Source organism: Notechis scutatus, chromosome Z, assembly GCF_049901735.1.
Source record: "Notechis scutatus isolate UNSWTSFEM ecotype Mainland chromosome Z, rNotScu1.2, whole genome shotgun sequence".
NCBI lineage: Eukaryota > Metazoa > Chordata > Lepidosauria > Squamata > Elapidae > Notechis > Notechis scutatus.
The window spans coordinates 136147378-136174531 of NC_142025.1; the positions used below are offsets into that span (position 1 = coordinate 136147378).

Genomic DNA, 27154 nt, shown 5'->3' on the forward strand with positions numbered 1-27154 from the left:
TGCAGCAGCAGCAATAAAGATGCCAGAGCACAATTTTAGTTTAAAGGGGAAAAAAAACCAATAAAGCTTCCAAATGCTACAGTACTAGCTTACCTTGAGGCAGATATTTTAATAAAGATGACTATTTAAGGTAGGGGAAATAAAAAGTAAACCATTAAATCTGAAGTCTAAATTAATTGTACTGATGAGAAATTGATCATAGCAATCCTCTGTATTATATCTGTTTTGGATTAAAATGGAGAGGATCTAAAAAAAGCTTGGGGGAGCAGCAAGACATTCTGAATAAGCATCAAATTTCCATTGCATTTGTATACAGATCTGCAGAAGCACAATCTTTTTAGCCTAGAATTCTATTTTGTAGATTTTGCTTGCAAATAACGGGTTTTCTGCCTCACTTTGAGATAATGTAGTTATTTTATTCAAGGATGGGATGCATAATTTTAATTGTCTTGAATTTTCTTATAGCAACTGGATGCAATAAACTTGTCAAAGAAACTACAATCCTTCTCCACGTGTCTTTGTTCTATTTATAAGTACCCTAGCTACTAGTATATATAGTAGCACATCCCACATGCCCCCAAAACAGAGCTTATTTTTAGGAGAGTAAGCTCATTGTCTAGTTAAAAATGATGTGGACTTAACATTGTTATCCTGAGCATTGTCTACTTGGAATTCTGGGAGTTGTAGTTCTATTCCCCAATTGTCTGGAAGGTGCTAAATTGGAGAGACTGGATAGTGAGAAACCTAAGATGCCACCTTTCCTTGATGATCCATTGTGAATTTTGAACAAAAGCACTAATAAAAAGTTAACCATTTTACATACGCATTTTTAATCTTGATCTGGAGACCATTCTTCTAGATTTCAGAAATGAAGTCTGATTTAGTCAATGTCTGGATTCTGTAAACTTTTGTATGTAATTTCATGCTATTGACTGCTAACAAATAAATCAATTAAATATGTTTAATATACATTTAGACTAAGAGGTGTCCCAAATAGGAGACAGATTTAAGTTTTTAAATGCTTAAAAAAATCCTCCAAGTATCATTGTAAAAGGAATTGGTTCTAACATGCATATTTTGGCTATGGAGATGTCTCTTATAGTACATGGGTGTCTAATCCAGAAATAAAGTTTTTACTTAACAAATTCTGTTTCTTCCCTATGCAAATTTTATAAAATTACAGCTGTAATCTCATCAGAGCTATTAATATTAAATAACATCTCTTATCGGGCGGGACCACCGAACAGATAAATTACTCAATGAATATTTGCTGACATAACACATAAAACATCAGATTTCCTGTAATCATGTCTCCCAGGCATAGAGCAGAGTAGGATATAAGTTATTAATAGTATTAACTGTTATTAATAGGAAAGTAGGAGGAGGGAGAAGTATGTTTGTCACCTGGAGTTACTTATAAAAATAATAAAGGTGGGATATAAAAAATAATAATAAGTAGCACTCATAGTAGCATTTGCAGAATGCCAGGAAATGTTCGACGTCAGGAGAAAACTAAGCATTTATTTTGGGAGAAAAGGGACTCAGGTTTGTTCCTCAGGTAGATCACTCATGTGTTCACAATCTTATTATCAATGGTATTTACTGTATTACATCTGGTTCCTTGGCAGTGAGACGGATATGCAAGATCAGCAGTATATTAATAGCCTCAAGGATTCCTTGGTGACCCTGAGTCCAATGCTACGATCTAACCTGGCTTCTGGGAAGCCTTTGGTAGAGGGAAAAGGTTATATTTAAACAATTTCTATCCTTTTCTGGCATTTTTCAGACACTGTTTTTTAAGTGGAGTTTCCTTTTCCCTTTTCCTAAGTAAAAAAGGATACCTAAAAGAAAGCAAATGTTCGTGAATTCACAACTTCAGTTTCTCCCCTTTGGCCAGTTTAGGTCCTTAATAAATATAACAATAAAATAATGAATCAGCCAAACATAGGTAAGTTTGTGGTGTTTACATATCATCCAGAGATGTATACATTAAATTTTTAAATAATAGTTAACATTTTCTTTAAAAACAAATAAATCAAAAACATCACTGTCAAAGGAAATATCATATAGTTTCTTTCAGTGAAAAATGCCCGTCTTTCTCTTTTTGTTTTCTGGAGCAAGGAGAGAGGGGAGATTGTTATACCTCCTTCCTACAAGACAGATATTAAAATCCACAATGAAGAGTAATGGAGACAAGGAATATTTGTATTGCTGAAGAACAAGTAATAATCAGTCCCTATGTACAAAGATGCTTTTCCAGAGATATAAAATCAGAAGGCAGGTCAAAGAACCAAGGGCAATACTGAGTGTGGAAAGTGTGTGTGTGTGTGTGTGTGTGTGTGTGTGTGTATGGGGGGGGGGGATTGATCATTATTAAGCAGCTGAAAAGAAAGTCTTGGTAAAAAGTGATCCTTCAAACAAATAAAAGGAGCTTTCCCCTGCCTCTCATCTCTACACAAATCATAACTTGGGAGAAATAATTTGGTTATGACAAACAGCTGGAAAAAGGCAGTATTTCCCTCTTTGCCAGCTATGAGATTAATAATTTTAATTTTCCTCTTCTGAAACTCTTGTTTATAAAAATATGTATGTTACACATTTGGATCTGAAATATAATTTAACTTTAGTTAAGAAAGGGAAAGGCTAGCCACTTTGGGGAGGCAATTAAATTAAGATTGAAAAGGAGTCATGAGTTAGGGCAAAGCTGTCCAACCGTGGCAACTTTTAAGATCTGTGGACTTCAACTCCCAGAATTCCCCAGCCAGCCTTTAGGATTAGGGATTAAGGGGCTTCCTACAATGGGTCTGAGCAGGTATAAAGCAGATGGGTCAGCTTTGAGCAAACTTGTTAATGGGTTGTGATGGAAAATGCTGCTTTAAAGAGTATCCTGGATTTTCTTATATTTATTTTTACCAAAGACTGAAAATTAATATCAATCCCTTTCTTTTCACTTGCTGCTTTTTCCTCATGCTTTTCTTCTAAATGGAATAAAACACAACCCCTAATTCTGACCACAGCGTTTCTAACTTGGGTGGTGGGAAGATATTTTCAGTTTAAATCCAATGGGATTTGTACTGGCTGCAGCCAATGTAGCTTTTCTTGGGGCAGGGGATGCTGATCAGGCTGAAATGCACACGGACGAAGGAGGTACTATAATATTAAGCCAGAGACCTTTGCAGCTCCTGAGGACTTTGCACTATTCCGTCACAAAGGCCTGAGATGTGCCACAAAGTGCTTGGCAGTTTAGAAAGCCAAACTCGGGGTTTCATAAAGCCTTCAGGCTCCGAGGGTTATACCCAAGGGACAACCTGAGGAAAAGCAGTGGTGGAAGATTAGATTTAGAGCTCTGAGTGGTACAATATCCCACTCACTGCAGTAGGAGACGGCCTTTGGAGTGAGGTGAGGCTATCATGGGGAAGAACAAACTTCTTAAGTTTTGGAGAGGGTGGGGGGGAAAGGGTAACACAACAACTACAGGTTGACCTTGACATAACTGAGCCTGGAATTATGGTCATACATTCTGCTAATTGTTAAAATGGGTCATCACACAAACCACCTGAATTTTCAACATTTTCGGGGCCTATGTTTGCAATGGGTACACTTTTGCCGGTTAAGTAAATGTCAGGGTGTTGTTTGTTTGTTTTTGCAAAAAGCTTGGTCATGTAACCACGGAAAGCTGAAAATGCCCATATAATGCAAAATGATTGCCAAAACCCCAAAATGTAATCATTGCAGGGCGGGGTTGGGCCCTAGATCTGGAACTTTGAATCTGGGTTGTAAGTACTTGGGGGGAGAGGATGTTTCTATTTTGGTTGCTAAGAGACTGGTCATAAATCAAGGACTATCTTATTTTTGCATTTCTTAACATACACAAAAAAAAGGGGGGGGAATTACACAGACTAATTTTTCTTCCAATTCATAAGCTCATTCTCTTTTTCTTCTTTATTGTTCTCTGATCTAATAACCTGAATGTGCAAGTATCAACAGTTCTGGAAAAATGGGAGAGACAGTTTTTTAACCATCCTGATGGCATAATGACTTATTATAACTGAAGAAAACTGTTTCCAGAATTTTAAGAAAGATCTGAATCTGAAAAAGACAATACAGAGACATGCCAGTGGGAGTGTTCTCATTTGAATTCCTCTGTAAGACCATCAAAAACATATTGAATTAACTACAGAAGGAAGCCCCACATATATTTGCTGCTACACTTGAGGCAGGAAAGAGCGGGGAGAATTAGCGGTAGTGTCAATGTTCTAATGTCTCTACAAGTAATTGAGGAGAGTGTCAGTTTCTGAGTCTAACAATGAAGAATTACAAGCTGTCAGTTACAAATGTGTGTCAGTTATTCCTGCTGGAGGCTACAAATAGTGTTCAAAATTATGTCAGTGCATATACTTTAGTTATCTGGCTCTTTGGCCCCAGCTGGTTGTTGGTGTGTTTACTTCCTTTTGTAAGCCCAAATAATGGGGAATAGGGTATATGTAAACATTAATGTGTCAGACTCAGAATACTGTTTTCTTGGGTGCACAATATGGCTGGTTTGGCAACAAACTCAAAGGGACATCCTACAGAGAAAAGCATGTCAAAAATGCTCATGTGATTATTTGCATCAAGAAGCAGTTTGGGGAAATTAAATGACTTGAGTGATCCTGAAACACCGAAAACTAGCAATTTGAAAGACATGCTAGCTTACTCCCTGATGTGCTTGGCTTAGGCGAGCAAGGTGCGGTTTTTCTGTAGCGATTGAGTGAAAACAAGGGCTTCTCCCCATTCTAAATTGCTAATAACCTGAAGGGGTTTTTCAATTTTTCTTCTTCTCAGACATGCAGACCAGCTGTTATGTTGGGAAGCAGAACGAAGAAGTCCAGTCAAAATAGGAAATGTTCTTTTACCATGATCAAAGTTGGTTGCCCCTAGTCAAGGTGTGGAGGGGTTAAGTGAGATGCTTTGAAACCACCTGACTCTGTCTGATGAAGGCTGAAGATTAATTCAGTTTGGAGAAGCTGCCTCAAAACACAAAGGATGCACATTCCCTGAAGTTACCGCACCATTGGGCAGTTCCCAAGCTCAAGTCCCACTGGCAAACCCCTACAGGGCTAGAGGAAGCTCTTGGGGAGAGATGAGTGAGTGGAGGCAGTGGGATGCTGGCATGCCATTAGACTGGCCAAGAAGTGTGGTGGACCCACAACAGGAATAGTTGGTTTCATGGAGTTCAACCCAGGTGGGCTTGTCAGAAGATCCGAGAGATGATACAGGAAGATGTACAGAGAGGGGGAAGGATGGGAACTAGCTAATCCCCACCTCATGCCTGCTCCTGTTTCTGCTTCACTGAGATGCGTTTCTTGCGGGCAGCCAACATCTCGTAAAAAGGATCCACACTTACAGCAGCCCTGCGAAAAAAGTGTGATATGGAGCATTAAGGAGCCAGGTACAAAAGAGGGGAAAGGACTCTATCCCCATTTAAGCCTCAAGCAGCTTAGCTGGTGGGTAGATCTGGAAGTACAAATTGCAAATCCTGCTTAGCCATTATTATAATGGTTGCTTTTATATAACACAGCCCATTCCAGGCCTTGCCTGATGTCAGAGAACTTCTGTGTTCATAGGACAAGCTACAATCTAAAATTATGCTATATTATGCCCTTTGCTCCACAGAACATGTTAAAATAGTGGTTGGGCTCCCATATTTTTTAGCTCAGTTTAACTCTATTAGTTCCACCCATTGTGTTATACCAACTAACCCTTCAATCAAATCAGCGGTCTAAACATATGCTTAACAAGGAAATGAGGAGAGAGAAAAAACAGGAGAGAGGAAAAGAAGTAAATGGCATGTCTATACATACTTGTTGACATGTTAAGTCACAACAAAAGGCGTGCTCTTTAGGCAACCTTGCTATATGCACTGCAATGAGGAAATGCAGCCTCAGACCAAGAGATTAAGATGAGAAAGTTTTGACTAAATATTTTAATACGGTAGGTTACATGCTAAGTTATTTTTGAAGGAAGCAAATTGGACATATCTAGGCTTTATGGGCTATTTGATTGCAGATGTTGCATTACCCACTTACTGCAAAGAAGTGGCACTACAACATTAATTTTTGCCTTATTAGCTCTAGGTTTTCCAAGAACCGCACTATGAATTTATGTCCTATTCAGAACGTTGAGTAAAACATTTAGCCTTTACTAAGCTGCATGAAAGCCTCTCTGGACTGTTCCCATTCTTAACGCATGTGGAAAGATTAAAACTTGGGACCTTAACTGAGCCTTCCCAGCAATACTTTATATAACAGAACCACTTCTAAGATTACCAAATCAAGTTTCTCTTCTTCTTCCTCTAGCTCCAAAATCTCTAAGGACTATATTAAGAATATTCTATCAGTTTCTTTTTCATTTCTGAACTATTTCTGAACTTTTTCATTTCTTTTTCATTTCTGGTAACATAGTTCTTCTTCTTGGACAAAAGAAACCTTTCTAATTTAAGAATATCTCTGCATGACAGATATTAACTGAGAAGAACAGACAGGGTTAAAAGAAAAAGAAAAAAGATATCCCTAAGACCAGAGTTCCCCAACGTTTCCAGTTTTGTAGACCGTTGTTTTTGGAGGTTTTTTTTTGGGGGGGGGGAAAGAAGGGGAATGGTTTCTCACAAGTGCACTTGCCCGTGTTCCATTTGTGAGTGGTGTGCACATGCACCTACCGCTCACCCAAATGGAGCACACATGCATGTGCTCACTCGTTGCTTGTGCAAGTGAGGCTGCGCAGGCTCTTTGGTCATTTTGACAACCCGGTTGCAAATGTCTCACAGCTCAGTAGTGTGCCTGGGCTTACAGGTTGGGGACCCCACCCCCCTGCCTGAGACAATGTCTGTGTCTCCCAATATTGAACAGATTTTTTTTTTAAATTAAAGAATATCTCCCAAATCTTATTAAGTCAGAGTAGGGATGCCAAATTTCAGGGAGGTTTCAAGATTTATGGAATGGTCACTATAACATGTTCTGACGATTCTGTGCCAAAGTTTTGGTTAATCTCCACAGAAGTTAAATCAGTTGCTTTCTGCTAAATAGTCCTGGAATTTAAAGTGGATTATGAGGAGCTAAGAGCTGGGAATCAAGAATCCTGAAAAAGAAATAAATTCTTATTCTCACTTGATGGATTTAATCCACTCGTCTTTTTCTTCCTGTGTAGGTGCCGAGATGCGGTAGACCATATGATTCCCCTCAACCACACGTCCATCCGCCTCAGTCTTACAGGCTTTGATTAGCTGGCCCTTGTTATTGGGAATGTAGAGCTCAAAACAATTCTACAAAAATAAAATAAAAGAGTGATGAAAGGAAGAGAAAGCCTTTAAGAGGCCAGCCCTTTGCAAATGGTTTATGAAAATGCCTTCCAGCAGGTTTGTGAGTACAAAGAAGGGAAATAAAAGATAATATTTTGAGAAGAGAAATAAAAGGGAATACTTGTAATTCAGGGTTGAACTGTGGAGTCCTTGAAGCTCTCTGAGCTTGGTTGTGAAACATATGAAACAGAGGTAAATGAAGTATGGAAATGATCTATCCTAGAATTTTTTTTAAAAACGCTTTTGCTAACTCTGACCATCCAATGTCTTCAAAGTATGCTTTATTTGCCTGCCTGCACGAGCTTTAGTTGGGGACAGTTGGTCAAAGGTAGATAAACAGAAGAAAAGTGAAATATAAATTTTTATGCAAACAAAGAGTGGCCAACCACGAATCATATCCAGCAAGCAGCCACTTTAGCAATGCTGTAAGCAATCGTAATGTAGCATCACTTACTGGTTTCCGTGGGTCTTCTACTTCCCGAATGCTTAGGTTTTCCAATGGGATGATGCCTCTTGGCTCTTTATCCTAAAAATGGATTTTAAAAATATGAATGAAACAGAATAGGCCCAATAATCTAGGTAGGAAGGAAAGGTAGGGCATTGAAAGCATCTGTTCCAGGAAATCCCTTGGAGAGCCAAGTTTAATTAGTCTCCCTAATTTGGGATTATAGCTCCTAAAATTTTTAACCATAAACTAATGTCTAGCTGGAAATTCTCAGAGCGATATTCTCAATGTGACTGGAAGGCACACATTTGAGAAAGATAGGGCCTTTTCTACAGTTTGAGGAATGAACACTGCTGTGATATAGTAGTTTTAGTGTTGGACACACGCCCGCCTCACTAGATGATTCTAGTGAGCACTGGTGGCATTGTGGTTAGAATGCAGTACTGCAGGCTGACCATGCCAACTGCCAGGAGTTCGATCTTAACTGGCTCAAGATTGACTCAGCCTTCCAATGTTGGTAAAATGAGGACCCAGATTGTTGGGGGCAATATGCTGACTCTGTAAACTGCTTAGAGAGGGCTGTGAAGCACCGTGAAGCAGTGTATAAGTGCTATTGCTATTATTTCTCAGCCGAAGCTCCCTAAGGCAGTTGTGAAGATAAAATCAAGGGTGAGGATAATCATACCTCAACGAAGGCAAATATACATGTCCCGGGATAATGTTGCAAGGTCAAATCTGGGATGGTCACCAGGACCAGAGATTTACCCTTCTGAGCTTTTGGACTTATGCTGGAGCCCATCATCAGGGATCTTCTCTCCACTGGAATAGGTGCTTTGAGCTATTCTTTGAGTCACATTTGTGTGGTGCGTTCCCATTGGCTGAATGGAAATTACTGAAGTCTGGGAAATGGTTCCCTTATCAGTTAACAGGAGTGCTAATTTTCCACCAGCTTAGGGCCCTTCCATGGGGGCCTGTCAGCACAAGGACACTTCAGCCAATCTCCAGCCATCAACACATCAATCAGCCATTAGGAAGGCACCACATAAATATTACTCACAGAATAGCCCAAAGCATGTATACCAATACGAAGAAGTTCCCTGAGGATGGGCTCCAGCAAAGGCTGAAAGCTCAGAAGAGTAAATCTCTGGTCCTGATGACTGAACCAGATTCGATCTTACAATCATCATATCTGATGACTTCAGATGATATAGATTTAATAAAGAAGATTAGAGTCTTAACCCAGAGAAGCCAGCTCTTCACCAGCGTGACGGACTAGGTGGCATTCCCTGCCTAGCTTCTCATAATATATTCATCTATTACAGCACTTGGTTGTAGGACTTGGAATAGCACTGATGCTCCTGCTTTTGAGTTATTGTTGATTTTGGTTACAATCGTAAAAACCATAGAGGGAGCAGTTATGAGCCAGCTGTTAATTGTGCAAAATTTAGGGCAACAGTTTGCTGCATCTTACCCTCTTTCTGCCTATTTATTTGTTGTAAATGTAATATTTATTGAGCAGCTTCTCTGTTTCAAGTGGGCCACTGTTCCTAGACTACCATCCTGTTTTCGCAAGCTGCCTTGCTGAACTGGCCCATTTGATTCACTGAGCTGCAAACTCTAGGACTCTTTAAGATTCCCACTTAGGAGGAGCGCAGGATGGGTGGGAGAGGGAAACTGTACTAACTGTGGTGTATTCAAAGTAATAGAGGCAGTTGTCAGTCAAGATGAACCAGCGTCGCTTCCAGGTCTTCACTCGTCCTCCTGAAAACAAGAAGGGGAAACCGTTCTCATTTTACATCTATGTCTACTTTGGTTGCTAAACTTTCTCTATCTTCATATTTTGGGGTAGGAAGCCATGCTTATGAACAAAGCCAATGCAATAAAGAATTCAAAAACAATATAAGACACAAGAGGGGGAAAAGGAAGAAAGAACAAGACAAAAAGAGCACAAAACTAAGTCAAAGTAATGAAACACAGCTGGAAAAGGTTCTAGGAGTTTGCAAAATAGTACCTTTTCCAACAGTGGATTTATTTTATGAGCACTGAAGGCTTCCAATTACTGTCTCCTATATTTTTAAACATGAGAATGGATATGATTCAAGAACTTTTTAATGCCAAGATTTGTAAGGCTGTCCTGAAGCTCATAATAGTGGGATAGTTTTGATTTGAGCATGTGCCTATGGAGATTGTCAGTCATCCAGGTGAAGGTTATCCCAAAGGTGCTTTTTCAAAAGGCAACCGAACTTTCTTGTTTTCCTTTGAAGATGTTTTGCTTCTCATCCAAGAAGCTTCTTCAGCACTGACTGGATGGTTTGGAAGGGAAAGATTGATATTCCTTGCAGACAGTTTTTGTCATTTGCATTCTTTTTAGAGTCACTGAAACCACTTGGAGTTTTATCTGTGTCCTCAGGGTCACCTGAGTCATTGAGAAATTGGAGCTGTGATTTCTGCAGGAAGTTTTCTGCCCTGTGTCCCCCTTAACTGTTGAACACAGGCTCAGGCTTTTGGGGATAACTTCTTCAAAGAAAAACAAAAAAGTCCAGTTGCCTATTGAAAAAAGGACCTTTGAGACAATTTGGGTGTGTGTTTTAGCAACTAAATATCAAGGTTATCACTGAGCATAAATTGATACTCTAAAAACAAATATACTCCTGACTTAAGACAAGCTACTCCAACAAAGCATAGCTGTGTCTCAGAAGCAAATCTCCTTTAAACAAGGTCACTGTGAAGAGTCTGGGAGAAATTTCTAGCCTCTCTAAACAAAGTTCTCAACTCCAGAGGGAAACAGCTTTTGCATAAGCACTTGATTCTTTTGAACTCAACCTACATTTTTAAGAAAAAGCAGTGCTTTTAGCATGCAAAGCAAGCAATTGCTCTAGGCTTGAAACAAGATACAAGTTCAAATTTGTTGCAAAGCCAACAGTCATTCCCAGCTTGAGGCAAAGCTAATCTGTACATATGCATGGGTGCAAATCTGGCTTATCACTGGATAAGGATTTCAACTCTTTCTTTTTTTTGCAGTCCTCAATTAAGGTAATTTCAAAGAGCACTTAGCCTCTCAAATGGAAATGGACAAAGCTATGAGATGCCAAAATATTCTTTGAAGACACATCAAAAATCCATAATCCACGTAGCCCAGTCTTTTGCTGCTTTGGACAATTGCAAGCCAGATACTTCTGGGAAGCTAAGGACAGCCTGAAGGCTGACATCCATAACATACTCCCTGCCAAACAGGTTGCATCTTGAAATCTGCATGAGTATTAAAAAGTACAAGAATCTATGTTCTGTGGCAGCCACCTTCTCTCTCTTTCTTTAATAGGGGAAAAAAGGATATATCAGTTTTCTAAACAGTAATCCATTAAGATAGATGGAATATTTATGACATGCAGATTGTGGACAATTCACAATCTATCTGCATACCTCCCCAAAATACCAACAATTGTACTGTTCGAATATGGTGGTAACAGGACTGAAAGTATGAGAGTTAACTGCAAAGCCTTGGGAGATGAAATTTTGTCATCACCCCACAAAACATGCTCAGCCTCTCAATCCATTAATGTTTGGTCCTTCCCTTCCAGTGGCACCACAGCTTCATTGTATGCAGCCCTGCCCTAAAGCTATAAGCATGATCAATTCAGACTTCTGTCAACAGCTGTGTCTATTACCTGGTGGTTTGCTGCAATGGGGAGGGGGAAACAGATTGAGAGAGAAGGGAAAGTGTCAGAAAGGGAAGAATGGAGTGTCAAAAAAAAAGGGGGGGGGGAGAAAGAGAGAATGGGTGCCCCAACCCACCGATTTTGCTGCAGCCCCACCCTCTAATTAGCAAATGGTCCCAAACAGATGATCACTGAGAGAATGATAGAATACTCAACAGAAAATGGATGCTTGCCCCTGCATCAAGACATGTACCATATTCTAAGGGTGAAGAGAATGCTAGTTCCTTACATCTCCTCCACATTCATCTTGGATCCACTGAACCCGTCACAACTGATATTACAACATTCCCCACCCCTGCATGCCCTAAAGCCCAACCGCAGACCCACTTCCAGTCCAAGATGCGCCAGGCAAACCACCTCTCAGCTGCAAAGCAAAAGGCCCCCTCCTCTCACCTACCTCCTGGTTTGGGGGCAGTATTCAGACAGTAGAACAAATGTAGTCCGCACCGTGGGATGGTGGAGGAGAGAGGGGGGTAGGGTAGCAGTGGTGGGGAAAGAAGGGAGCAGAGAGAGAGAAGAGAAGGCAGGGACCAGGGGAGTCAGGATAGAGAAAATGGGGGTGAGAAAGAGAGAGAGAAGAAAAAGAGAGAGAAGAGGAGAGAGAAGAAGAGAGAGAAAGGAGAACAAGTTACATCAACATAAGGTAGAAGTACATGGTCAAATCAAAAATCCTCCAACACAGACATAGGCATTTGGGGGCAATGGGATAGGAAAATGGGACAGGAAGAGGGAGGAAGGTTTTAAATTTTATGGGGATGGGTATAAATGGGATAGACATTTCTTTGCTAAATGACAAGGCCTTTTAAACCTTTGACAGGTTCTCTCTCTAGCACAGGAGTGTCCAATCTTGGCAACTTTTGAGGTCCACAGGTCTCTTAAAATTGCCAAAGTTGGACACCAATGCTCCAGAGATTTAGATGACATTTACAAACCATGATGCAACCAACTTTGCTACATAATGGCCTCCACAGGGAGGCAAAAATGATTGCAACAATAGTTTGCTAATCACTCATTTCTACAGGTAGATTATTACATCACCAAGAGTTCTGGCTTGTCCAGCAAGCTGAATCTTAATCAAGCCAAGAATTCAGATTCCAATCACAGCTCTTCAAAATTAATTCATGGTCCATTTAATTCTCTGAGGAAAATGACTGGGCTAACTTCTATTCTCACTCCTCCTTTGCCCAAATATTGCTTTTTTCCTTGTTTCCTCCACCTTGAACATACAATGTTTGGGCCACACAATCCTCCTTTTCTTTTTACTGTCCTTCTGTCCTGCTCTATTTCAATTTGGCAACAAAAGACGTGCAATAATATTTTACCTACAGCAAACACTACATTCTAGTGTTGCTCGACCAAAGCACAGGAAAGGTGATGTGATAGGAAACAGCCACAAGAACTTAAAAGTGGTTTATTTTTACCAGCAAGTGTGAAATCGCCTCCATTTATATGCTTTTACTCCTTAACTTGCTTTCTGCTCTGAAGCCAAGATTTGCTATGAGAGCAAAAGAACCAACAGGAACATATACCCTGATTTAAGTTCTAACCAGAAGATAGAAGAGCAAAATAAAGCCGTTACAGGTAGTCCTCAACTTACAACCACAATTGGATTTCCAACTTGTCATTAAATGCACAGGTTTATGACCATTTTTACCACAGTTGTTAAGTGAATCATACAGTCACTAAGTGAATGTGGCTTCCCCTTGACTTTGCTTGTGGGAAGCTGGTTGGGAAGGTCACAAAAGGCAATCACATGAACTTGGAATGCTGCAACCGTGATAAATGCATGTGGGTTTCCAAGCACCCAAAATTGGATCACATGACCCTGGCAACACATGACTAAGGAGACACTGGAATAGTCATAAATGCAAAGACTATCTGTAAGTCACTTTTTACAGTGCTGTTGTAACTACAAACGATTATTAAACAAATAGTTGTAAGTCAAGGATTACCTGTACTATTCTATCTCAATCTCCTGGTAGGAAACCAGGACTCAGTGACCAGAGTCCCATCCAATCACTTAAAACAGCTGATCCCAAGGATTATACCATTTTTGACTCTATGATGTTGCTTTGGATTTCTTCTAGTTTGGATCTGAAGTTTTACACTCATGGCCTTGCCTGCTTTGGACCTTATATTGCACCTGGCTTACTTTGGAGGGAGAGAAAGATTTCCTGAGGGTCCTAAAGCTCACCTATTTTGTGCCTCACTCTTATCAAGAGTACTATTCCACTTTGCTTCAAGCTAACAATGTCATCATAAAGCAAGGAGGAATTCTTTGTCTCTGGTTTACAATGTAGCCCGAGAGTAGAGAATTACCAGTACTCTACAATATGCATTTTTATCTACACTAATAAAAATGTTTTATGACAGAAGTTAAACTGGTAGTAGTTCTGCTAATTGCCCTAAGTAATGTGGAAAAGCAAAGACTGCATCATCTGACTATGAATCCAGATTTAAGACTGGAATATTCCATTGTTTTGTTTTAACTTCCCCACAACTTATAAATGCATCCGATAGGTTTGAAAAGGTACCATCAATAATGGTGAAACATCAGACGCCAGAGATATGGCTTTCAGTGGCCTGACACTGGGGTTTTGGTTACTTGCCTGCTTTTAAAGGCAATTCACAAAAATCCCAGCAGACCCCTCTCATCATCTGTCAGAGAAGATCCACCTCAACTGGGAGGCGGGGAGAAAAATGAAGACCTCTGCAATTCAATGGATCCCCATGGTTTTTATTTATATATATATATAGGCAGATATATATCTTTGGTTAATGGGAAAGGGAGGGACATCAGGGTGGATTTCAGGAGGATCCCTTTGATCTGATGAAGAGAGAGGTCATGCTTTAAATGACACAACAGGTGGGGGGGGAAGAGAGGAGAGTGCAGAGGCGTGCAAAGATCATGGGGTAGGGGTGGTGGGAGAGGGCAGGGGGAAGGATAGCGGGGAAGGGGAGAAAAGGCCATAGTGTTTAAAGGGGAAACAGGGGGCGCGCCTCTCACCCAGCTTGAGGAGCCAGCCCTCGCGATCAGGGTTAAAAAATGTGTGAGTCAAGTCGTTCCCATCATCTTCTGGGATCTTGAAGGGCTCATTACGGATGCTGTCGTACAGATTCTAGCAGGAGGGGAGGAAGGAGAGGAATTACAGGCAGGATTATATTCCTTTCCAATTTGGCAAGAAAAAAGATGTTTGAATGTCCATGGCACAGTGACCATGCTTGGTTAACTATACAATGGAGTGGATAAAATAATTCAGAAAACGCACTTGCAAATGAAAGCAAAGTATTTAAAATGTAGAAGAAACTGCAGTCGCAGTAATAGCATTATGTTAAAACAAGGTATGAGAATAGGGCTTCCCAACCTTGGCAACTTTAAAATGTGTGAACTTCAACCCTGCAGAATTCCCCAGTATGGCTCCCACTAGCCTTTAAACCAGAGAATCATCTAGCTAAAAAACAAGCCTTGCATTCACTTTGCTAACTCCTCACCCGCAGCAACTCCTCCGGCAAGTCGCCCCCATCATTGATACCACGGTTCATAGTGATGAACCTCTCGACCGTGGGCTTGTCTCGGACATTGGGGTTGTGAAGGCTGGTGTTTAGCATGATGACCGCGAAAGAGAGGACATAACATGTATCTGGGGGAACAAAGAACTAAATAAGCATTTCAGAGCTTACTTCTACACATCTGAGTAGATGTGAGGTACAGGTTTTCTGCTTGTAAGTTCTTGCTAGAGGATTAAAATCATTACTATAGGAAAAATACTTGAGGGGACGTAAGTTATGGAACTTCAGCTCATTTGTTTCATCTTTTGGGCTGCTCTGAAATGCTGTGAGTACCTTATTATAGAGCCTTTAGACAGGACCATTTCAGACTACTCTATAATAGAATGTGCCAATGACCCTGGGAGACAGAAGGAAGAGCCGCAGCCTAGACAGTTATCTCACCCCATCAAAGCGAAGGGGACATGGAAAACCTATAAGGAGGGATTCACCCTGGTTTTCTGCAGAATAAAAGTAAATGACTGGAGAAATTATTTTCAGGCTTGCAAGGTTCTGCTAATGTAACCTTAGAATAAAAATAGTTAGCAGTTCTAATTGTGCTTCAGGTCTGAACTACTTAACAGGCTACATGAGAAAATATTTTAGAAATACTTCCTGTATGAAGCAACCTACATGCTTCAGGGAAAGAATGTGATGCAAAGCTTTTCTCTAATGTGTTTAAGTATTTTTAAGGAATATTTGAAGGAAATATTCAAACATAATGATTCGAACATATATAGGCGTAAAACCACAACTGAGCCCAAACTTTCTGTTGCTAAGCGAGATATTTGTTGTGAATTTTGCCCTATTTTATCACCTTTCTTGCCATAGTTGTTAAGGTAGTAACACGATTGTTAAGCTTCCCCATTGACTTTGCTTGACAGAAGTTTGCAAAAGGTGATCACATGACTCTGGGACACTGCAACCGTCATAAATGGGAGTCAACTGCCAAGTGGCTGAATTTTGATCATGTAACGATAGGGATACTGCAACAATCATAAATGTGAAAAATAGATGTCACTTTTTTCAGTTCTGTTGTAACTTTGAATGGCCACTAAATGCTGTAAGACGAGAATTACCTGTATGTAATTTACTCTCCTATTCTCACCTTATTCTACACAAGCTATTTCTAACAAGTAGTTTTTAGAATATTTAATAGCTTACGATTCAGATAAACAGGTATGTGAATCAAAGGATAACTGTAACTATACTTAGAAATAGATTAAAGTAGGCTGTGGCCCAATGCAGAACGATCTAGTACCATCTTTGCTGCGATTCTAACAAAGATCCCCATTTAAGGCAATCTGAAATCTGATTCTGCAGGGTAAAATTGATCCCTTGAAACTTAGGATCACTCCACTCCAGGGTAAACAAGTTGTGGTTACAGAACGAATTTGGCCAACTGAGGCCTAGGTGAAGGTTTTCTTCTTTCCTGAAACCCCTCTTTTCAGATAAACATTTATTGCTTAGTTACCCTTTCATACAAGAGATATCTAAAGTTCAAGGCAGTGTATATAGCAGGGGTCCCCAAACTTGGTAATAAGACTTGTGGACTTCAACCTCCAGAATTCTCCAATCAGCTACATCTTAAAGTTGCCAAGTTTGGAGACCTCTGGTATATAGCCTTTCCCAACTCCTATTTTCCCACCAGAACCCAGGTACAATGCACCATACTGATGCAATAACAGACAATGAGGTGAGGTTTCCTTGGTGCTCTCTGATCTTGGTTATTTTCTTGCAGAGGTTTCATCAGGCAACATCATCAGTGCAATGACTGCAGGAAAACAACCAAGCTTAGACAGCACCAAGGACTCCTCATTTCAAGCCTTAGCTACAAATATTCTCCTTTATTAGGACAATGAGATCTCATCTCTTCCAGTTATTGAATCGATTGTTTTTTAATTCAAAGAACATGTGTTTGATAGAGCATGCAAAATGTGTGACAAAGTAGAGGATCAACCAATGTTTCTGAACTTCTCTTACAATTTAATAAGGTTTTTTTGGAGGGACTTTGGCTCTCACATCGAAAAAATTATTCTCTTGAAGCTTTGTACTTTTATAGACATTAATGAACCTTTAATTCTTGTAAGCAGGAAAGATATGCTCTGGAAGCAAGTATCAGTGAACTCCCAGGGAAATAAATGGCAGGAATGTCCTGGTACTGCCCACATTCTTCATTAACTCAGAGGAGGCCTGAGTTTAACTAAAGAGACCCCGTTCTCTTTCTCAAGAAATGCTGTACCTGTAGACTGAAAGACCCCTGGGTTGCACAGACAGTACCGCTGAGCAAAGGCTTCCATCATACGATCGATTTTCTGGGCTTCTCCTGGTAATCGAAAACTCCACAGGAACTGCCTGCAAAGAGGAATGGGAAGCCATGAACAGGAGAAGTTCTCATTTGTCTGATCTGAAATACAGGTAGTCCTCAATTTACAGCCACTCATTTAGTAAACACTCAAAGTTACAATGGCTCTGGAAAAAAAAAACCACATATCACCTTTTGCAACCTTCTGACAAGCAAAGTCAATGGGAAAGACAGATTCACTTAACAACCATGTTACTAATTTAACAACCACAGTGATTCACTTAACAACTCTGGCAAGAAAGGTTATAAAGTGGGGCAATCACTTGTCTTTCTTAGAAATTTTGGGCTTAATTGTGGTTGTAAGTCAAGGAGTACCTGTATTGGATATGTTCTTTATTTTGAAAACTAGAGATCCTACAGATCTCATTATACAAATTGATTCCATAGCTGGGATGTTTGGCGTTCTGAGTGTTTCTATCCTTTCATTTCTTTGCATTTTATTTTCAGCATTCCTTATATCTAGCAAAGGATGAAGTGCTCCTCAGCATGAGAGACCACTTCAATTTCCCTCCAGTATCTCTAAATCCATCTAGAAGTACAAATATTGCATGTTTAGAAAACAAATTCAAATTTATGCTGTGCAGCATTCTTCATTCAAAGAAATTCACTTCTTCGTTCCTTCCTTCCCTCCCTCCCTCCCTCTCTTTTTGTATGTTTGGTTTTCTACTGTTCTTTGTTTTTGTATGTTTTGACAACTGTAAGCTGTCAGGTGACATATACATTTAATATATTATTGTGGTTCGTTAAAGTCAGCCAGATGTTCCCAAGGATCTGTGAGAGTCTGATGGCATCAAAGCTATTGTTGCAGGATAAAAAGCTGTTCCAAGTAAAGCTGCCTTTTTCAACTGACTGATAGTGATTTTGTCAACACCTATGGGGTTGAAGTGCTGCTTCAGATGTTTTGGGATTCCACCCAAGGAGCCGATCACTATGGGTACTATCTTTATTTTCTTTTTGCCACAGCTGTTCTACTTCTACTTGCAAGTCTTAGAATTTTATGTCTTTCTCCAATTCTTTCTTTTCTATTCTGTTCCTTTCAGCTATTTCACTGCTCACTACCCAGACTTTTTTGTTTTCTAACTACGTATTAAATTTGGAGAATTACATGGCAGGTGATTGTTTGAACGCCAAACTCCCAGAGCACTTTAAGCTTCTAGTAATTTTCTATTACTTTGTATATTTTGGGATCCCAATAATTCTGGCTTACAGGCAAGTGGTTATTTCTTGCAGAAATTCCAATGCTCTTTGTTGCTACATTGTTGTTTCACTGTTTGTAGTCAATCTGTGTGATCTTCTTGCAGCAACTAACTAGGAGACAGCATTGGCTGTCTGTGTTTTCTTCTTAATTCTGACTTTCTATGCATTTGTTCTTATAGAGTTTGGTCTCATAAACTATAATTAGCCTTTGTACCTGAGATTCATTACCTACAACAACCAGTATGCAGTTGGGAGATAAAGTATAACAAAATATGGAAAGCCAAAGGATCCTCTGCCCATCTATATAGAAACATATCATGACAAAGTTAAGAAACGGGGTATAGTGTCATACATAAATCATAGTATAGATTATAGACTATCCTATATATTTGCTATAGAGAAGTATAATAAATGAGACAAATGCCAAAGGATGGCATTTTTCCTCTTACAAAATTAAAGGAAGGGCTGTGGGAATTGATGCCCATTCATCTACAGGGTGAGTTGGGTGAGGCAGGAACAGAAGTGGTGACTTCAGGCAAGCTCTGCTTCCCCTTTAGCAGGAGAAACAGTAAATTCTTGCTCTTATTCCCTCCACCCCACCCCCAAGGATAGGAATGAGAGGTACTGCAGTCAAACTGTTGGAAAACGACTGTAGCTAATGAGGATTCAAATACAGTAGATGACTGAAGATTTCCACTCACCTGAGAGCTTGCACTAGATTGAGGTCAGTAAATTCATGCAAATCAACAAAGGCATGAAGCACACCAATATTAAACTCCTCCCTGAATAAAAGATTAAGAGAGTTTGTATTAATCCTGTCCCTTTGAAGGCACAATTATTCCTATCATCCCACTCACTAAAATGTTTACCCTATTTTCTTTCCTCGTGACCTCTTAAATCTGCTTAGAATTCATTACAAAACAACCAATTTTGGTCTTCTCTTATTGGCAACCCCCCTCCTTTCTGAATAAATTTAATCTACCACACTTCAGAATCTGTGCTCTTTTCCAGTGTCCCAGGAAGCTCTGTACTGTAGTTTAATCTGCATGGTATTATCAATGGCTGCAATCTTTGTCTCATTGGCTTCTCTCATGGCCGTTCTTGCTCACCTCTCACCAAGGTAGTCCCCAATGGCTGTCTTGTTGAGGCCTTCCCCTTTGTAGAGGAAGCGAGCAATATCCTCAGGTGTGGAGCGCAGAAGTTCATTTTCTACCAGGAATTGTATTCCCTGGAAAAGGCAATGAAGTGAAAAAATGTAGAACAGACACAAATATGTTCCCACCCTCAAATTATCTTTATCTCAGATATCGCAGAAAAGTTACTTTGTTATTTGTGTGTGCGTGTGTGTGTGTATGTGTATCTTGATTTTTTACAAATACCTTCCTTCTCCTATTTTCCCCACAACAAAAAACCTGGAGAGTGGTTTGGCTTGAGAGAATGAATGGCCCAAAATCTTGCAGCTGGTTTTCATGGCTAAGGCAGGACTTGAACTCAGTCTCCTGCTTTCTAACCTGATGCCTAATCATTAGACCAAACTGGCTTTCTGGGTTTCTCAACTGGGTTTCCTGCCCCTCAATCATGTGATTCTGTAAACCTAACCAGTCCTGGAGGATTGGGGGCGGGGTGGGTGGGTGGAGAAGAATCATGAATCTTCATTCCCAGCAATTCCTGTATCGGCAATTCCTTGGACAAATCTTTTGATATCATAACATGCAGACCCTTCACCCACTTACTTTTTTGGGATCCATGTTGAACTTCTTACGTCCCATCCCCATCTTCCGGTTTCTTTGTAGAGTTTTACTGTCCAAGACAAAGAATCATAGCTTTGACTCTTAGAGAAAGGAACTGCAACATTTTAAGCTCATTTAGGTTTTTGAATGCATCCACAGGTAGACCTCGGTAAATTATAGTAATTGGGACCACAATTTCCATCACTAAGCCACACACTAATTAAGCATGGCAATACATGACCAGCAGGCTCCGTTGCCATCTTTAATAAAATCCTGCCGATCATTAGGCAAGGACCCACTTGATTCAAACCATTCCTAGATTAGTCTCTCCCAGCCCTGAGCCTTGGGAGGTAAGGGGTTGCCTCCCCTCAAAGTTTCCCCAATTGCCTGTCTTCTCCCTCCATCTCTGCTCTTTTGGCCATCCTGCACAATGACACTTCTCAGAGGTGGTGGCAGTGGTGGCGCAAGGGCAAACAAAGCAGGGGCCTGGGGCCTTCAGTAGCCCCAGTCAGCCACTACTGGGCCTCTATTTCAGCCCCAACTCAGGTTTTCTGAAGCATTCGCAAGACAGACACTCCAAATTTAGAGAAGGGTATATCTGACCTTGGGAAGGCGGCCTCGCACAGCCAGAAGCTGCCTCCCACAGAGCAAGGCTAACCCACCTTATCAACAGTGGAAGGAAGAAGAAAGTGAAGGTTAGGTGGGCATGGCAGGGCTATCAGAGTGCAGAGCAACAAAGGCTTTGTGCTGCTATTTAAAATAAATAGCTCCTTTCTGGGAATCATTTATTTTCTGTCTCTCAAGAATGATGCTATCTCACAATACCCCTTTGTTCTCATAATATAATACAAGTAGCCATGAAGAATATACTTAATTCAGTTCCCAAATCCAGAACAGAGAAAGCTGCCTTTACAAAAAAAAAAAAAAAATGATTCCCCCAAGGCAAAGGAAGAAGTTCAGACTAATATTTCCTACAATTAAGGCTGCAACCTACAAAACAACTTTTTGTCATTGACTCATATTTTCATTTGACTGATTAACTTCCACCAATTAAAACTGCATAACTACACATCATACAGCTGAAGAAAGTAGTATACTTACTGAGTTTCATCTGTGCTCACACAAATAGTAATAGGCACTATCTTTATAAAATCATTTCTTCTACAAGGACATTCCTTCTACCGTGTTTCTCATATAATAAGGCCGGGTTTGTTTTTTTTTTGAGCCCCGAAAAAATGGCTAGGCCGTCTTTTTGGGGGTGACTTAATTCCCCCCCCCCCTTGCATCTTTGGGCGGGCGGGCAGCGATGGCTTGGATGTTGACCTCAGAGTTGGTGGGGCACTTCATACTGGGGTCAACGCAGGCAGCACCATATCCGGGTGTGCAACAAATGTACTTTCTAACGGCAAGCCCCCCCACCATTCCCCCCCATTTTGCATGTTTTAATATAGGCCTTAATTTGGGGGGGAGGGGCTTAATTTCATGCCTATAAAACATGCTGGGACTTCCTATTGGGGGAGGCCGTATTGTTGGAGAAACAGGGTATCTCCAAAGGAAGAACAGAATACGTAAGATACAGATAGTCCTCACTTAACAACTGTCTCATACAGCTACAACAGTGATGAAAAAGTAGTTTTACGTCCAATCATCAGATTCACAACCTTTGCAGGTCTGTAAAGCAAAGGAAAGTTGAAGTAAGACTGTAAGCACAGTTGTGGTTTCACTTTGCAACCACTTCATTTAACAAGTGAGTTGCTAGTCCCAGTTGTGGTTGTAATGACATTTATATAAAACTGTTGCTCAATAATGAAGAGCATCTTTAAAAAAATTAAAGATTCTGACCTCAAACGCACACAAATTTTAGAGATTTCAAAAATACTCTAGTATCAATGGAAGCCACATTATTTGTATTATATATTAAAAGAAAATATCAGAAGTCAAGGAAACAGCAGATAATTAGAACAGGCATATCCTGAGATGACTCAGAGACTCATATGTTCAGAGAAGACTGGAACAGTCTCAGAAAAGCCTGTGCTGAAACCTTAATGTCTTCAGAGGAAAGCAGACTTTAGACCAGTGGTTCCCAATCTTGGCAACTCCCAAAATTCCCCCGCCAGCATAGCTGGGTAGGGAATTTTGAGAGTTGTGAAATTGTCAAGGGAAACCCCTGCCTTAGATATTCTTTTCTAGGGAGAAGGAATCCCTCACCTTCCCTCATTGGCCTCCAGCCCCTCCACTTCATTCATGGCTTCACTGAGTTCATCTCTCAAGCGTTGGATTTCCACCAAGAGCTCCTGCTTCCGTCGCCGGATGTTCTCCAACTCTAGCCTCTCTTCTGGTGTCAGATCTGGAGGCACTGCAATGGAAGGGAGGAAGCAGACTGAAGAAAACATACCCTTCTTGTCACTTTGAATCATTAGAGAAACCAGAGGTGTCTTTTCCAATGAGTCCAAATCCAAATTTATGCCTCCATCTCAGTAATTTGTGACAGTGTCACATAATCAAAAGGGAATATACAGGTGGTTCTTGATTTTTGAGCAGTTGCTTAGCAATTATTCAAAGTCCCAATGGACCTCCCCCCAAAAGGTACTTATGACCCATTTCCAGTGGCTGGTTCTCCCCCTCCCATTGCGATTTATGATATTTTGTTGATAATCAACATTTACTTCTGGTTTTCAGCAATAAAAAAAAGTTATAAAATTGGTCCGGTCACATGATGACTGGTTTATGACTGTCACAACTTATGACCGTAATGGGCAGGATCTATTATGGTTGAACAACAATCAATATATATATTATGTCTTAAGTAATATATCTGATCAAGGTAGACCAGATCAGAATCAGATTCCACAGGATTTCTTTAGTCATGGCTGACTGAAGTTCATGAACAAGGACGTAAAGAATGGGTAGACTAGTTCTTCGAATCTCACCGAAGAACAAGAGCTTCAGAGTTTGGCCACAAGAATTCTTTATGAGGAGACCATAAAATAGTGGTCTCTCATTGAGTTTGAGCACTCTCAAGTAGCAGCAGAATTTTTCCTAAAGACATTAAGCCAAACAAACTCACTTTGGAATTACATTCATTTCACCATTTTATGGATATTGGAGACCTTCTAAATGGCAATCTTGATTTCTAATTTGACACCTGGTGAGTTTTACCTTCTTTGGATTTAAGAAATTTTAAGCAGAGAATTTAAAATAATATACAATTGGCAAAAAGCAAACAAAGTTTTAAATAGATAGGAGACCATAGAGTTTATTTTTGCTGTAAGATTTGAAAACAAGTCTATAAATTAAATAATATACTCATAGGAAATGACTGATACAAAATTAAACCCATATTAGGAGCTGAGGCTTGATGAAGGTTGCAAATAAAAACTAGAGGCTGTAAGTCTGCCAGAGTCACTTTTATGAGATGAGAGGCCATATAAATGTAAATAAATAAAAGTCCAGGAAGAAATTACTTAAATCTTAAAGATTTTTGAAGCATGAACTGAAATATTAATAACTAATACCTCAGAAAAGATACAAATTTTAATGGAGAAACTTTTAGATGATGAGAAAAACTTTCTAAAAGCCCTTTACTTAACATATGCATTACAGAGTTTGAAGTCATGGAAAATAAGAAAACTGGTATTAACAAAATGGGAATATCTAAGACAAATTTTTAAAAAGGACCTGAAATTGGAACAGTTGTGGCAAGAAATCCTTGGAATTCTCTTTATGGGATTTTCAAAGTAGGCTAATGGAAACTATGAAAACTTTTAAATATCAAAAAGTGATAATCAAATCTAAGATGCCGTAAGAATGATTTAAAGGTCAAGATTGCAGAGAGCAAAAAAGAAGGAAGATAAAGTTGATTATTTGACCAGGGATAAACTCTTTGATATTTTTACTGAGTCCTAGTGGACTTTTTTTTTTTTTTTTTTTGCTGAACTAAGATTGAAAAGATGAAGAATTCTTGATTGCATATTAATAAAAGTTAGGGTGTGAGCTTTTGTTTTTATTTGTAACTTTAAAAGAAAGTTAGTATATTAGCATGTGATAGTTAATGATAGTGTCTTTGTTGTCTTTTTATTTTTATTTTTCCTGCACCTTCTGAGTTTTTCTTTTCCTTCTAATTTGGTTTATATTGGTTTTTACTATGCTTATTAAAAACTTCAATTAAATTATTAATAGAAAAAGAAAAAAAACAGATTAAACAGGAAACCTAGAACTATATTTTATTGAGATAGACTTAAGAATAGAATCTTGCATCTTGCTGTGTTTTATCTTTTTCCCCTCTTATATCCTAGTGTATCAAACCTGCCTGAATCTCTTGCCAATACTGTCTTGCTTCCCAAAGCTTAAGGAATGTTTCAACCTTATTTGCTTATATAATGATCTCACCTGTGTCCTTAAAATTATCTTTTCAGCTTTTTATGTTAAGTGTTTCTTTATCTCAGCAACTTTACTATTGTCAGTTTATCTCTCAGAATTCCAGCAAGGGAGAAGTCCATACATCTTAAAGCTGCTGAGGTTGACAAACATTAGTCTATACCCACATCCAAACAAAAGCACCCCTTACAGATGGCTATTAAGTCACTGTCTGAACACATCCAGCGATGGGAAACCCCTTGTCTTGTTTGACAATTGATTTCACTATCGAATCGCTATAAGGAATTTTTCCTAGCATTCAGTTGGAATCTATCCTCTCTTTGGGCAAGACAAGTCCATGCAATGCCAATCTTCAATGTTATATAAATGCTTATTATCATTCTTTCATCGTCCATATTATTTACATCGAACTCCTCCTTCTCGCTAGGACTTGTGACCGTCTTAAAACAATTCCAATCTTGTTAGCAGATGCAAGCTTTAAAGTGGTTATTCAAGATTCATTTACAATGTGTGCGTAAGAGGAACCAAACTGTCAAAAAAACTGAAGTTCACAGGTCCAAATGTTGATCTCTGGATAGTGCCTGAGTCATTAACACTGGCATAATCTACTTCACAGGGTTGTTACAAGCAGGAAATGAGATGAGTAGAGAATCAGGTATGTTGCAAAGGAAAGCAAGATATATAAAATAATAATAATAAAAACCTTTGCAAAAGCCACTTCCTCTAGGTCTAAGATGTCCAGCTTTCAGCTCAGAGGCACTCCCACAAGAACTTATAATGAAGACAGCCTGCAGGTGTGGGCATATGCACATGCAGTCCTCTGAATAATTCATGTTTGTTTGTAAAAGCAATTAGGGGAAGGACACAATAGCCAAAATCTTTTTGAGTTACAAAAACTTTAATTCAGTTTCAAAGAAGAAATGGGAGTTGCTTAATTATTTTATTGAAAATGAAAGAGCCCAGAGGCAATGAAAACCTGAAATATGAATATATATAGATATTAATAAGTATTATAATATTAATATATACTAATCTATACTAATACATATTAATATATATTATATTTATTAAATGTATATGCTACTGATCTCACAGTCTGAGCAATTCTGAACAGCCAATTCACCTTAGTAAAAACGATTATTATAACGAATTATGCCCAACACCGTTTTTAACTAAGACTTTTTAAACCATTCCTTGGCAGCTCACATATATTTAAATAAGAAAATTATTATTAAAATAATATTAATAAATAAGATGTAATATTAGTAGCAGGGGTAACATGTTAAAAATAAACAGGATGAGAGTCTATGATTTACAGTATTTACATAATTCTCGCCCCTTTCCCCTCGCAGCATGGTTGGATCCAACCACAAACTGCCCCTTCCCTCCGAGGAATGGTACAGCCTCCTATTTAAATTATAACGGTGCTTTTTAGAGCCGTCTCATCAATTCCTTTAGTAGGTTGCCAATTCTCACCCTCCTCCATCTCTTTCGAGAACCACTTAAACAGACCCCCATCCCATTTTATCTAATTGGAAGTCACAGACAATGGTGCATTCCACCCTCCCTCTTGTCATGGTAGAGCCTAAAAATCCCACCCTACTCCCTGCCCGATTCATGTAATGGTATATCTTAGTGGATGGAACGCGTCGCACGCCTTATCATTAAATGAATAAAATCCAGATTTCCCCCTTTCCTTATTATGGAACGGGCCAACCCGGCATTCCCCTTCTATTTCGCATGGTTTACTCCAGCCTCACCCCTCTTTGTAAGGATCGGCCCCGCCCCCTACGCAACTGGTACTGAATGGCTCAGTCCACCCACTCTTTTTCCTATTGTAGTTATTGGGCGGGTCTCGTAATGGCACTATCTGCCCCTCTTATCTTCCCTCTAAGTTCCCAATAGAAGAATTTTAGGGAGCCCTACCATAGATACCGTCCTCCATGACGACCAGAGTGTCCCCAAACAGGGCCAAAGGGAACCCCAGTTTCTCCTTGCCTCCTTTCTTCGGTGCTGCAACAGGAATGCCCTTCTACAGCAGCCGGGTTCTAAACTGAAAGGAACGTTCCGCCTCTCATGAAAAGCGTAGCCAATAGGAAAGAAAAACCTCGAGAATAGCCACCTAATAGCCAGGAGAAGCAGCCAATAGAGAGGAAATTCTTATAAATTACATATACACTCGTACACTATTGTAGCAACCAATAGGCATCCTCGGCATGATATTGACAGGTGAATTGTTCAATGAAATCTTACACTAGCCCACTCATTTTTGTGGCCTTGTACTCGGCGTACTTTGAGCCGGTTCATTCTGTGCACATTTCAACGAAGATATAGAAATCGTATAGAGTCCTTTAGAGTTTTTATTCAAATGACTTGGGGAAGGATCATATTTCCTTTGTCTGATGTCCCAAAAAGGATTCAGCGATTTCGATCCAAACAGCA

General features: G+C 39.7%; 1 protein-coding gene across 2 annotated transcripts; it reads right to left on the reverse strand.

The window, feature by feature from the left end:
• Positions 1–811: 811 nt before the first annotated feature.
• CYTH2 (cytohesin 2) lies at positions 812–26781 on the reverse strand. 2 transcript variants are annotated; one of them, XM_026677425.2, is made up of 12 exons: positions 26639–26781; positions 22544–22691; positions 20339–20405; positions 19715–19833; positions 19307–19387; positions 17286–17398; positions 14990–15138; positions 14505–14616; positions 9466–9542; positions 7791–7862; positions 7146–7300; positions 812–5393 (listed from the first exon to the last, which is right to left on the reverse strand). In XM_026677425.2, the coding sequence occupies exons 1-12, from the start codon at positions 26655–26657 to the stop codon at positions 5306–5308; spliced, it is 1200 nt and encodes a 399-aa protein (XP_026533210.1). In that variant the 5' UTR covers positions 26658–26781; the 3' UTR covers positions 812–5305. The 2 variants fall into 2 exon arrangements, with proteins under 2 accessions (XP_026533210.1, XP_026533209.2); XM_026677424.2 differs by lacking the exon at positions 7146–7300.
• Positions 26782–27154: the final 373 nt, after the last annotated feature.